At 48.8% G+C, this 12,845-nt stretch overlaps 1 protein-coding gene across 1 annotated transcript; it reads left to right on the top strand.

Annotated features, from left to right (window-relative positions):
- Positions 1 to 34: 34 nt before the first annotated feature.
- On the top strand, positions 35 to 11,760 carry SPCS2 (signal peptidase complex subunit 2). Its single transcript, XM_074155664.1, has 5 exons — positions 35 to 89; positions 7,932 to 8,015; positions 8,374 to 8,534; positions 9,967 to 10,101; positions 11,537 to 11,760. The coding sequence occupies exons 1-5, from the start codon at positions 51 to 53 to the stop codon at positions 11,721 to 11,723; spliced, it is 606 nt and encodes a 201-aa protein (XP_074011765.1). The 5' UTR covers positions 35 to 50; the 3' UTR covers positions 11,724 to 11,760.
- Positions 11,761 to 12,845: the final 1,085 nt, after the last annotated feature.

The following is a 12,845-nucleotide window of genomic DNA, read 5'->3' as shown; positions in this document are numbered from 1 at the left end:
AGGAGCGAACAGCTCGCGCGGCGAGGGCGGGGGCGGAGGGCGGTGAGAAGATGGCGGCCAAAGGCGGTAGGAACGGTCTGCTCGACAAGGTACCGTGCAATGGCCCGCCCGGGCACCGGCCCTCCGGGGCTCCTCCTCCTCCTTCTTCCAGTCCGCGTCTCAGCGGCGTCCGTAGAGCTGTCCCAGCGCTGGGCCGAGCCGTGGCCATTCCCGAGCTCGGGCCTCAGTGGGTCCCCACCGCCGCTGAAGGGAAGCCCCCGCCTCAGCAGCCGTGGGGCTGTGGGGAGCTCCCGCTGCTGCCGCCTTGTAAATGGCAGTAAATGGCAGAAGAGGCCCCGGGGAGGGAGGGAGCATCCCGCGGGCAGGCCGTGCCGTGCATCCGGCCGCGACAGCAGCAGCAGCCGCCGGCAGCGAAATAGCTTGGGGTTTTTGTTTTTTTTTTTTTTTTTAATTTTTTTTTGCCAGCGTGGCTGGTTTTTAGCCCAGCCGTCCTGACAAAAGCCCGACTAGCGGTACAGCCGTGCTCCTCTGGGTAGGTGTTTTGCTAGGAAGGTAACGCTGGGCATGGCAGCGGTGTCATAGAATGGTCGAGGTTGGAAGGGACCTTTCAGATCATCGAGTCCAACCATCAACCCAACATTGACAAAAGCCATCACTAAACTGTATCGTTAAGCTCTACATCTGCCTGTCTTTTAAATACCTCTAGGGATGGTGACTCCACCACTGCCCTGGGCAGCCTCTTCCAAGGCTTGACAACCCTTTCAGGGAGTAAATTTTTCCTAATGTCCATCCTAAACCTCCCCTGATGCAACTTGAGGCTGTTTCCTCTTGTCCTATCGCCTGTTCTTTGAGAGAGGAGACCGACGCTCCCCCAGCTACACCCTCCTTTCAGGGAGTTGGAGAGAGCAGGTCAGGTGGAGCAGAGCCTACTGTAAAAGTCTGCTGATAAAACACTCAATCTCAGTAGTTTAAAGGAACTTGTTTGTAAAGTGGCTTTCAGCCTCACCTCCATTTTAAGTGGTCAGGCGTTTGTGTCGCAGCTCTTTGTGGTGTTTGGTAGCTGAAACTAAAGACCTAGAGGCATTCTTTTTTTTCAACAGGAAGGTGGAAACAGTTGTGTCCGTATCACTGGTTGCAAAATGGTGTACTTGGAGTGCTGTGTTTAGCATCTTTCACTGATTTTCAAAATGTCATAGGATCATAGAATGGTTAGAGTTGGAAGGGACCTTAAAGATCATGGAGTTCCAACCCCCCTGCCATGGGCAGAGACACCTCCACTAGAGCAGGTTGCTCAAAGCCCCATCCAGCCTGGCCTTGAACACTTCCAGGGATGGGGCAGCCACAGCTTCCCTGGGCAACAATATGGGTGACTGCAATTGAAAACACTTTGATTTTCATTCCTATATGTATATTTGTAACTTAATGTAAACATACTATGTTTCATAACATAAAGAGTATCGTTTTCTTGCATCTGTTTGAGATGAAGCTGTCCTTACTATCCTAAAGAATTTGCTGGTTTTCCTTAGAACAGTAGATCAAGTTGTTGAACAAATGCTTTCAGGGGAAGGTGCGCTAATGAAGTATTTCTGGCTCTCTTCTGTAAACGTGCTCAGCTTTCAGTTTTGAAATGACACCGCTTTGTGGTTAAACTTCAAGAACTCCGGAAAGTGTCGTGCTCTCAAGGCGTTCCCGCTCCTCCTGCCCTTCTGTGGATGCTGAGGGGTAGTTATTTCAGGAGGAAAAGGAGTCGTTGGTAAGGGAAACATGCTGTTGGTGTGGGAGCTGAATCCTGTAGTGAGAAACCAGGGAATGGTTTCAGCCAGGCTTGTACCTGAAGTACATACACGCACTTGATAATGCTCTATCTTCTTTTCCCTCTGTCCCCATGCTGATCTGTGTGCCTTTATTTCCTCCCCCTGGATTGGTCATGTCTGCGGGTATTATGTGGAGAATCGTGGCCTTAGGTCCATAATTTGCTCAAGCTTCTCTCGAACAGAGAAATAACAGGTTATCAGCGGGGCTTTAAAGTCTTCAGGCAGGTTGCTTGTTTAGCGTGTCTTTATGTACGTCGCTCATAAGCTAAGTCAGGGTGAGTTTAGGGAGATTTGTGTTTTAACTATACCTTTTTAGGGAGATTTGTGTTTTAACTGTCCCATTTTTTTTGTCCTTCTCATATTCTTCCAGTGTTTGTGATAATCAGGTAGCTCCTCTCGACCTCTCCCCACTTAACCAGGATCACCTAGTTGTGCAGCAGCAGCTACGGTCCCCTCGAACACCTTGAGGTTTCACCCATTTAGCACAACACGAAGTTATTAACTACTCTCTGAAGGTTTTGCAAGCTCCAGGACTAAAACCACTTCCTGAATACCAACTGCTGCAACTGCTTTCTGCTCCTGTGCCCCAGCAGGAGCTCTCTGGGACCAGGCAACTGGTTAACTGGGGATACAATCAGGCAGTACTGGTATTTTGGGGAGAGTGAGGTCCAGAATTCCTTCCTCCAAAGCAGAGGCTGAACTAGTCGGAGCTGAGAACGGCCATGCCGACTCGCTGGAGTTCACTACAACTCTTCCTTCAAGAGGAAGTGGGAACTGATGTGCAGCGAGGTGTCCCTGGACTCTGTCTCTTGCAAATCTCGCTTCTGCCTGGCTCGCGGTGTGCAATGTCACCGTTGTTTTAGAATTTAAGTTAGGGGGCGGGGACCTGCGGTTTGGGACTCGCTGCTGTGTGGGCTGCAGCCCGACCCACAGGAAAAGGCGATCGGCTGCAATGTTGGAGGCTCTTCCAGTCTTCCTCGGCTGCAGCGTTGCAGGTCCCAGTTCGAAGAGTCCCCGATTTTAGGGTTTAGGAAGAGGAGGTCACTTTCTTTTCATCCTTGCAATAGAAAACACAGATTAGATGAAGAAATGTTATTCATAGAATCATAGAATGGTTAGAGTTGGAAGGGACCTTAAAGGTCATCGAGTTCCAACCCCCCTGCCATTCCTCTTGAAGAGTTTATCAAGTCGACGCTGCTGCTCCTCTTGCAGCAGCAACAAAACTTTTCCGCTGTATGACTTGACTTATTTATTTATGTGTGTAATACCCAAAGTGTGCTGTAAACTTCAGAGCAATATTCAGAGAGACAAACCAGCTCCCCAGAAGATGCTGCAGGCTAAAATTGGACGTGATGTAAAAGAGAGTGACAGTAGCGGCAGAAGGAATAAGGCAGGGGAGGAGGGGGAAACGTTAAGTTTGTGCCATGTCTTTCTTCTGAGATATGAACATCTTGAAATTTCTCCCGCAGGATTTTTCCGTGCCTCCTGCTTATGAGGGAGTTTCGTGAGGGGATTTAAATGAAGGTGATAGTTTGACAAATGAACCTTGCGAGAGCTCGGATCCCCCGGTGTCTGCTGTGAAAGGAAGCGCTCGTTTTGCTGTCCCTTTTTCGGAGCTAACGCCAGAATGCTCCCCTGCTGCCGTCCAGCTGCAGGCTGCACCTCCCTTTGCGTGTCAACAGCTGGGGCCTTTGTGTGCTTCTGGTGGCAGATTGGGGTTTGCGGCTTTCTGAAATTACATTTTGGATTTTATTCTGTATTTCAACCTTCATTCTGAAGCCTTGTTCTTACATGGGTACGCTTTCAAATACACTTCCTAACTGTAGAACACTATTTTCTTCCCATTCCTAGTTAGGGTGTGTTCAGGACAAGCATAATAACCTTTCATTTGGTTTTTAAAACAAAACAGTGAAATTATCCCCCAACTAAAGAACTGTTTGGAACCGGTGGGGTTTTTCTTTTCCTCCATCAGACTGGAGCCAAATCTGAGCAGCAGCAGCAGCGCTGTGGTGCTGTGCTGTGTTAGGAGAAGTAACCTCATGGGAACATCAAGACCGAGGTAAAGGGAGGCCTAAAGCTTCTCCCTGGCTGAAGTCCCAAACCGCAGATGTGTCCCCGATACAAGGTCCCTTCTGACATGAACCGCCCTGGGATTATCAAGCTGTTTCTGTCTCGAAGCAGAAGAGCCTCAGCCACAGGGAAGCCTGAACAAGAACTGAAGAACTGCTGGTTCAGCTCTTTGCTTTAGACAGTCTTAAGATTAGATATTTTTTTTCCCCAGTAACAGCTTTATTTCAAAAAAATATGTCATGTGAGCTTTACATCTACCCCTGAAAGCGCTGCTTCTCTGCTAGAGATCGGTATCAGTTAATTATCGTGGATATTATCTGGCAATTCCAGTGTCAGGTGGTTCGGAACAGAGAACAAGAAGCAAGAATCCAGCTCTTGCTCTGACACGAGAGCATAAAATAGCTTTAAAATCTTGAGGTTTTTATTTTAAAAAAAAGCCTTGGGCTTTATTTTCATTTATTCCTTGATTCCTGAGCTTTCCTCAAAATGATCCTCTTCTCCAGGCTGAACACCCCCAGCTCCCTCAGCTGCTCCTCACAAGACTTGTGCTCCAGACCCCTCACCAGCTCCGTTGCCCTTCTCTGGACATGCTCCAGCCCCTCAAGGTCTTTTTTGTGGTGAGGGGCCCAAAACTGGACCCAGCCCTCGAGGTGGAGCCTCACCAGTGCCCAGTACAGGGGGACGATCACCTCCTGAGTCCTACTCACCACACTGTTCCTGATACAGGCCAAGATGCTGGTGGCCTTCTTGGCCACCTGGGCACACTGCTGGCTCACGTTCAGCTGACAGTTGACCAGCACCCCCAGGTCCTTTTCTGTGGGGCAGCTCCAGCCACTCTGCCCCCAGCCTGGAGTGTCCATGGGGTTGGTGTGACCCAAGTGGAGGACCCGGCACTTGGCCTTGTTGAACCTCATCCCATTGGCCTCAGCTCATCCATCCAGCCTGTCCAGATCCCTCTGCAAAGCCTTTCCACCCTCCAGCAGGTTGACATTCCCACCCAACTCGGTGTCATCGGCAAACTTACTGAGGGTAGTATTTTTGAAAAACGATATTTTTGTTTTTAAAATACCAGGACTTGTCTGCACCCTACCAGAATAATTCTGTAGCAGAAGTAGCTGATGCTGTTTCAGGGAAGTATCCTGTTTTAGGGTTTTGCTGAGCAGAGAACATTTTCACGTCCACAGGCTTTTTTTTGGCTTGCTTTCCACTCCCTCATGAGAAATGGAGGTAGCACCTGAGAGCGGTGAGGTCAAGTCTAAATGGGTTTCCTCAGCGCTTTTTTTTTTATTTATTTATGGGATAAGGAGAGAGGGATTGAGTGTTGGTGTTATTACTTTGAGACTTCTGACTTCCAATTCACTAATTAGGAAAAAAAGGTAATTTTTTTTCCTCTCCCTAGTCTGGTTCTTGATACTTTAATCACTTGGAATCCCAAAGGGCAAGAAATAAAACTTACAGATGCTTTTATAAGGTGAAATAAATCTTTGAAAGGATTATTCTCTATTCCTTCATGGCAAAGGGTTTGGCTTTCAATTATCGCGTGTGTTAATTAACCTTAGGAAAAACTTGTGGCTACAAAAAAAAAAAAAAAATAGCCACCTAAAATGCTTTGTAACTTACACTGATGTGAGAGCTCTTTTCTGTGACTTTTAAATGCTTCTGGCTGTTTCTTTTGTCCCTCGTAAACCAGGTATTGCGTGTGCACAGGGTGACATTTACTGCCCACCTAATAATTCATACCTGCGGAGCCCGAAGGCTAATCAGGCTTTTCCCTGAGCGAATGCAGGGGAAGTAGATCAGGTTTTACATCTTACTTTCAAATGCTTTCATTCCTGCCAGAGAAAGGGAAACGAGCTCTTCTGACGGGTGGTTCATAAATCCAACTTGGGAGCTTCGGGAGCAGGAAATAACCCCAGCGAAGTTGAGAATTGCTTCTAACGGCAGCTAAAATTTGAGCTCAAATCACTCAACTGTTTAGAATAATTGATGGTTTAAGGTCATAGAATTATGACTATTATTATTGTTATCGTATAAAATACCCAGGGCTCAAGCTCATGTGTCCGACTGGTTAAAAGGAATAGTGTCACCAAAAAATAATATAATTCAGAGGAAAATTAACCCCTTTTTAAAACTGAGCCGTTATATCTGAGATTAATTATTGATGAAGGACCCGTTTCTGAGGAAAATCTCAATATAGAAGAGCGACAGAGTCTTTTGGTTTCATCCTGGGGGATGGTCTGACCGCACCTTCATTTCTGCTTCATGCTTTTATATTCTCCCCTTGTACCTGGATTTATAATTTATATAGTTATACCTGGATGCCTTGAAATTTTCCTGCTGTCATCAGCCCTCCCAAAGAGTCTGTTTGTAATGGCTGGGCTGAAAAGCGCGAATACCTTCAAAGGCAAAAATTAGGTCGTAACTGACCCTTTCTGCGGATGGCAATGGGAACAGCAAAGGTAGAATCAAAATTAGGATAAAATCAGTGTAAAAAGTCACTTCACCAAATATCTTCCCACGACAAGCTTAAATCTGGAAGGATAACGGGGATGATGGAATGGCTCGTTCTGGGCGTCATCTCAAAACATATGGAGGAAAAGAAAGCTATCAGAGGTAGTCAACATGGATTCATCAAGGGGAACTCATGTCGGACGAACCTGATAGCCTTATACAATGGCATGACTAGATGGATAGAAGAGGGGAGGGTGGTGGATGTTGTCTACCTTGACTTCAGCAAGGCTTTTGACACCATCTCCCACAGCATCCTCGTAGATAAGCTTAGGAAGTGTGGATTAGAAGAATGGACAGTGAGGTGGATTGAAAACTGGCTGAAAGACAGAGCTCAGAGGGTCGTGATGGCACAGAATCTGGTTGGAGGTCCGTAACAAGTGGTGTTCCCCAGGGGTCAGTACTGGGTCCAGTCCTCTTCAATATATTCATCAATATATGGATATTGGATATAAAAATACCTGGATGAGGGGATGGACTGTACCCTCAGCACGTTTGCTGACGATACAAAACTGGGGGAGTGGCTGACACAGCAGAAGGCTGTGCCACCATACAGTGAGACCTGGACAGGCTGGAGAGTTGGGCAGAGAAGAACCTGATGAAATTCAACAAGGGCAAGTGCAGGGCGCTGCACCTGGGGAGGAATAACCCCCTGCACCAGGACAGGTTGGGGGTGACCTGCTGGAGAGCAGCTCTGAGGAGAAATACCTGGGAGTCCTGGTGGACAACAGGATGACCATGAGCCAGCAATGTGCCCTTGTGGCCAAGAAGGTCAATGGTCTCTTGGGGGGCATCAGAAGAGTGTGACCAGCAGGTGGAGGGAGGTCATCCTCCGCCTCTGCTCTGCCCTGGAGAGGCCACAGCTGGAGCACTGGGTCCAGTTCTGGGCTCCCCAGTTCAAGGACAGGGAACTGCTGGAGAGGGCACAGCAGAGGGCTACAAAGATGATGAGGGGCCTGGAGCATCTCTCTTATGAGGAAAGGCTGAGGGACGTGGGGCTTCTTAGTCTGGAGGAGAGAAGGCTGAGGGGCGATCTGATGAACGCCTATAAATACTTAAAGGGTGGGTGTCAGGAGGATGGGGCCAGTCTTTTTTCGGTGGTGCCCAGGGACAGGACAAGAGGAAACGGGCACAAACTTGAAGATAAGAAGTTCCATCTCAACATGAGGAGGAACTTCTTCACTTTGCGGGTGGCAGAGCCCTGGAAGAGGCTGCCCAGAGAGGTGGTGGGGTCTCCTTCTCTGGAGACATTCCAAATTCACCTGGACACGTTCCTGTGCGACCTGCTCTGGGTGGACCTGCTCTGGCAGAGCATTGGAGTAGATGATCTCCAGAGGTCCCTTTCAACCCCATATCACTCTGTGATTCTGTGACGCTGGTGCTGTGTAAGAGGCCCCGGCTTCTCTCCATCTCCAGGCAGTTTTTCCCAAACCAGGAACTGTTTTCTGGGGTCTCTCCTGTCTTTGTGCTCACGACGGGACCAAACGTATTCAAACGAAAGGCCTAATTCTCTTAAACTCCGTTTGGTTTCCGTTGCAGTGGAAGATCGACGACAAACCGGTAAAAATTGACAAATGGGACGGTTCGGCTGTGAAAAATTCTTTGGACGATTCTGCCAAGAAGGTACGTTCTGCGCCTGCTGATTTCTCCCTCTCGGGAAACGCTCTGTTTCCTTCGGTTTAAACATTTAGTTTAAAAAGTCTGTAAACTTTGATTTGGTTGGATTTGGTTGGAACCGGAATCCGCGCTGGTTCTGGAGCATCTCTCGCGATTCCCGTGGCTAAAGCTTAGAGTATCAGCCATTATTTATGGCGATGTCTGATGTGGACATTAATCCTTTATAAAGTTTCTGCTCATTTTATCTATGTAATTGATTATTTTTTTTTTTTTAATCTAAATCCTTTCCAGAAGGGTCGAATCTTTCCAGTCGGTCGAACTTATTAAAGCACAGACTAAACTGGGCTGAATTTTTCTCCCGCAGGTTCTCCTGGAGAAGTACAAATACGTCGAAAATTTCCGTTTGATCGACGGTCGCCTCATCATCTGCACAATCTCTTGTCTCTTCGCCATCGTAGCTTTGATTTGGGATTACCTGCACCCTTTCCCTGAATCCAAACCTGTTCTTGCCTTTTGTGTTGTATCATATCCTTTACGTACATCGGCTCGTTCATTTAGAGGGGTTTATTATTATTTAATTATTATTATTATGGGGGTTTATTTTCCCCCATAAAGCACGACAAAACCCTTCTCTGTATTCCCATTTTCAGGCCTGCGGGGGATTTTACTTCCCGTGGTGCGGAGATCAGCTGATGATCAAACAGTTCTCATGTGATGGCGAAATTCCTGCCTGGCTGGTTGGAAAATGCCTAAATTTGGGTGATTTGGGAACGTGGGACCGATTCCGCTCACCTCAGAGGAGTTGGCGGCTGCTCCCCGGGCTCCCTGTTGTCTTTGAGTGCGTTTCCCACATCTCACACTCAAATTCCTCCACCTCGCTGCGTTAACCTCAACCTGAAGAGCAGCCCTTGAGAGATTTGGGGAGTTGTTTTGCTTTTTGGTTAATTTTTTATTTAAATTCTCCCTATAGCCTGGTTACAGACACATTTGCTCTTTCCTAATACGACAGATCCCGAGAGCGAAGAGTAAATGGGGGTAATTCTTTCCAGCACCTCTGCCGCAGAGGAGCAGTCACTCCGTTTAGGAGGGCAGTGCTATAAATCAGAGTTTAAAATTTTAGATGTCAACTCCAGTTAGAAGATTTCCAGTAATAGAGGCTAACTGGGATGTTCTGGTTTTTTTTTTCCCCTGTTTGGGCTCGGGGCGGGGGATCAGCGCGGCACCAATTTCTCTGCAGCTCTCTCTGCAGAGATTTTACAACCCAAATGTAGGTGGTGGATGAGGGGTGATTTCGAGGAGGGGGGGTGTGTGTGGAGGGGGTTTACTGGTACCAGTGAGGCAGCCTGAACTGGGAGCCTGGGAGCTTCTTGCCGGCCTGGAAGTCGCTACCACCAACGGCTGCGAGATCCTGGACAAGCGATTGCGTTATTTTATGGCTCTGGTTGGTTTTTAGGACGAACATTGAGATAATTCATCCTGCAGCACTTAATCTTTCTCATTTTTGGAATTAAATAATTCTAATTGCTGGATCTGTGCCTGGAGGGGAACGGACAGCGATTAATTCTGTGGCTCGTTTGGCCTCACGGTTTCCCACCGTTGCTCCAAAAAATTAGTAAATGAATTGAAAACAGGATTTCGTTGTTATAATTTCCGCTTTTGCTTCGTGGTTTCACGAACGAAGCAGTTCATGTGGCTTTCGGGAGAGAGCGTTGGGGAGTTGTCCCTTTCCCCCACCCCTTCCAGGCATTAATTAACACTCCCGGCAAAGAGTTAAGAAAATATCCCAATTATTATTTAATTTCTCGTGCTAACGAGGCATCAGCCGAGCATCCCTTTTGGAATGATAACGTCACGAGAGGTGCATAAACGACGGTGTCTGAGGGGCTCCAAGCAATTTCTCTGCCTAATTTCTACTCCTAATTGCAACTTCCTTCGTTTCCTTAACTAATTTTGGCACGTATTTTGTGATGATGGGGATCCTCACCATCTACACCTCCTACAAAGAGAAGAGTATTTTCCTGGTAGCTCACAGAAAAGACCCCGCGGGGATGGACCCCGACGACGTCTGGCAACTCTCCTCCAGCCTCAAACGGTAGCGTTTCCTGGCCTTAACGAGCGGGAACGTCCCGGTGTCGCACCGGGTTTTGCTTTCCCTGCGATGGGGCAAAAAAGCTGCTTTTTGGGTAACTCCTAAACAAAACGGGGGGGGAAATATCGGTATTTCTGCAGTTTTGGTGGCTCAGCACTGGGAATGTGAGTTTTCTGCGAAGGGTCGGCCAGTGCGCTGTGATCTTTGGGGCTTCCCAGGCAACTTGTGATGAATATTAAGACCTGGGAGTCCTGGTGGACAACAGGATGACCATGAGCCAGCAATGTGCCCTTGGGGCCAAGAAGGCCAATGGCATCTGGGGGGGCATCAGGAAGAGTGTGACCAGCAGGTGGAGGGAGGTCATCCTCTCCCTCTACTCTGCCCTGGGGAGGCCACAGCTGGAGCACTGGGTCCAGTTCTGGGCTCCCCAGTTCAAGAAGGACAGGGAACTGCTGGAGAGGGGACAGCAGAGGGCTACAAAGATGATGAGGGGCCTGGAGCATCTCTCTTAACGAGGAAAGGCTGAGGGACTTGGGTCTTTTTAGTCTGGAGAAGAGAAGACTGAGGGGGATCTGATCAACACCTATAAATACCTAAAGGGTGGGTGTCAGGAGGATGGGGCCAGGCTTTTTCCAGTGGTGCCCAGTGACAGGACAAGAGGGAATGGGCACAAACTTGAACATAGGAAGTTCCACCTAAACATGAGGAGGAACTTCTTTCCTGTGAGGGTGGCAGAGCCCTGGAAGAGGCTGCCCAGAGAGGTGGTGGAGTCTCCTTCTCTGGAGACATTCAAACCCCACCTGGACACGTTCCTGTGGGACCTGCTCTGGGTGGACCTGCTCTGGCAGGGGGTTGGACTGGATGATCTCCAGAGGTCCCTTCCAACCCCGTATCATTCTGTGATTCCATAATATTCACTACGGAATATAATTACTCAGAAATAACAGCCTCGTGCACATCGTTTCCATCCGTATCTCCCCATGGAATCATGGAATCATGGAATGGTTCGGGTTGGGAGGGACCTTAAAGATCATCCAGTTCCACCCCTGAATCACCCTAAATATTTTCCTTTATTTTTATATCTGCAAATCTGTGTCCTCTCCGTCAAAATCAACGTCCCAATCTTGAAACGGGAGCGGTGCCACGTGGTTCTGTTCACGTTTTGCTTCTCTTTAATTGGGGGGGGGGGGGAGGGAATTAATCACAAAAAAATACCTTTAATTGAGTTATAATTAACGCCTGCAGGTTGTGGCTGTGTCTCGGGAGGCGGGGGGGGGGGGGGAAGACTCCTGAGGGCTTTCCCCTTAAAGACAGGGATTTTTCCTCACCTTTTTATCGGTGTCTCGGCCGAGCCGGGTTTTATTTCAGATTTTATTTCTTGATTTGTTTTATTTCGCTCTAAAATCTCCGTGTCCCCCCCCCCCCCCCCCCCCGCCAGGTTTGACGACAAATACACCCTGAAGCTGACGTTCATCAGCGGGAAAACCAAACAGCAGAGGGAAGCCGAGTTCACCAAATCCATCGCCAAATTCTTCGATAACAACGGGACGTTGGTGATGGAGGCTTACGAGCCCGAGGTCTCCAAGCTGCACGACAGCCTGGCCCTGGAGAGGAAAATCAAGTGATTTCCCAGGCCGGGGAAATGCTAAATTAATTAAGGCCAATAAAGAAAAATAGCAAAGAAAACGAATCCTCGCCTCTTGGGGTTTGTTTTGTTTTTTTTGTTTTTTTTTTTGGTTTTTTTTTTGTCCTGAAATTCCTGAGCGGGATTTTTAATCCTAGAATTAATCGAATCTCGGAGCCGAGATATTTTATTTTTTTTTTTTATTTTTGGAGCTGTTGGGAAATCTCGGGTTTGGATTTTCTGCTTCCTGCTGCCTCCGGGACCGACGGCGGAGAAGGATTTGCCCGTGGGGACCCTCGAGAGGGGGACACTTTGTCACCGAAACCGTCCCCGCTTCCTCCCTCGTTATCCGGCAGCGCTTTGACGAACCCTTCCCTGCCATGGAGTGTCCGGATGCGGGGGGGGGGGGACACTCACACACCCCCCTATAATGTCACTTTTCCCTTTTGTGGTAGGAATTCAGGACAAAATCCTTCTGTCCAACACCTTTCCGCTCGCAAATGAGTTTTCTTTATTTTTGTATTTATCGAATTGGGGGGGGGGGGGTTCTATAAAAAGCCTTTTATGTGATGGGGGGGGGGGGGTGTCAAATATGCTGCTTCTGTATATTCGGCCGAGATGCTGATCTATAAATTGGGGGGGGGGGGAAGGAAAGCGGAGGGCTTTTCCCAGCCTTTTCCCCGCGTGTCCCCTTGTCGCCTCCTCTTGTCCCTTCTATAAAATGGCGTTTTTGTAAAAAAGCCATTTTGGGGGTTTTTTGGGTTTGGTTTTTTTTTTTGGGGGGGGGGGTGTTTGTTTTGTTTTTTTTTTTTTTTCTTCCTCAATAAAAGGGAAGGAGCCGTTAAACGTGTTCCGGAGCATCCCTGGGTCAGGGATGGGCGGGGGGGTGGATCCCTTTTACCGGCTCCCCCCCCCCCCCCGCCTCCTCGTCCGGCCGGGAAGGGGCGGGCGGAGGCGGAGCGGGGCGGCCCCGGCGGCGGCGGCCGGAGGAGCCGGGGGTGCGCGGAGCTGGGGGGGGGGGGGGATGGAAGGGAGGGGGGGGGGGGGGCACCGGTGGGGTTCGGGGGGGTGCGAAGTGCGAAGGTGATGGGGGGGGATCGGGGGGTGCGAAGGGGAAGGGGTC

This window comes from Numenius arquata, chromosome 1 (assembly GCF_964106895.1).
Source record: "Numenius arquata chromosome 1, bNumArq3.hap1.1, whole genome shotgun sequence".
In the NCBI taxonomy this organism is placed as follows: domain Eukaryota; kingdom Metazoa; phylum Chordata; class Aves; order Charadriiformes; family Scolopacidae; genus Numenius; species Numenius arquata.
Note: the sequence above shows the minus strand (reverse complement) of the source record. Positions and strands in the feature narration are given on the sequence as shown.

Bases quoted from the DNA above. Each gene is read 5' to 3' on its own strand.
- SPCS2 (XM_074155664.1), top strand. From the start codon at position 51: ATGGCGGCCAAAGGCGGTAGGAACGGTCTGCTCGACAAG. The intron at 8,535-9,966 runs ATATCCTTTACG...TAATTTTGGCAC, and splicing joins CTTGCCTTTTGTGTTGTATC to GTATTTTGTGATGATGGGGA. The intron at 10,102-11,536 runs GTAGCGTTTCCT...CCCCCCCGCCAG, and splicing joins CTCTCCTCCAGCCTCAAACG to GTTTGACGACAAATACACCC.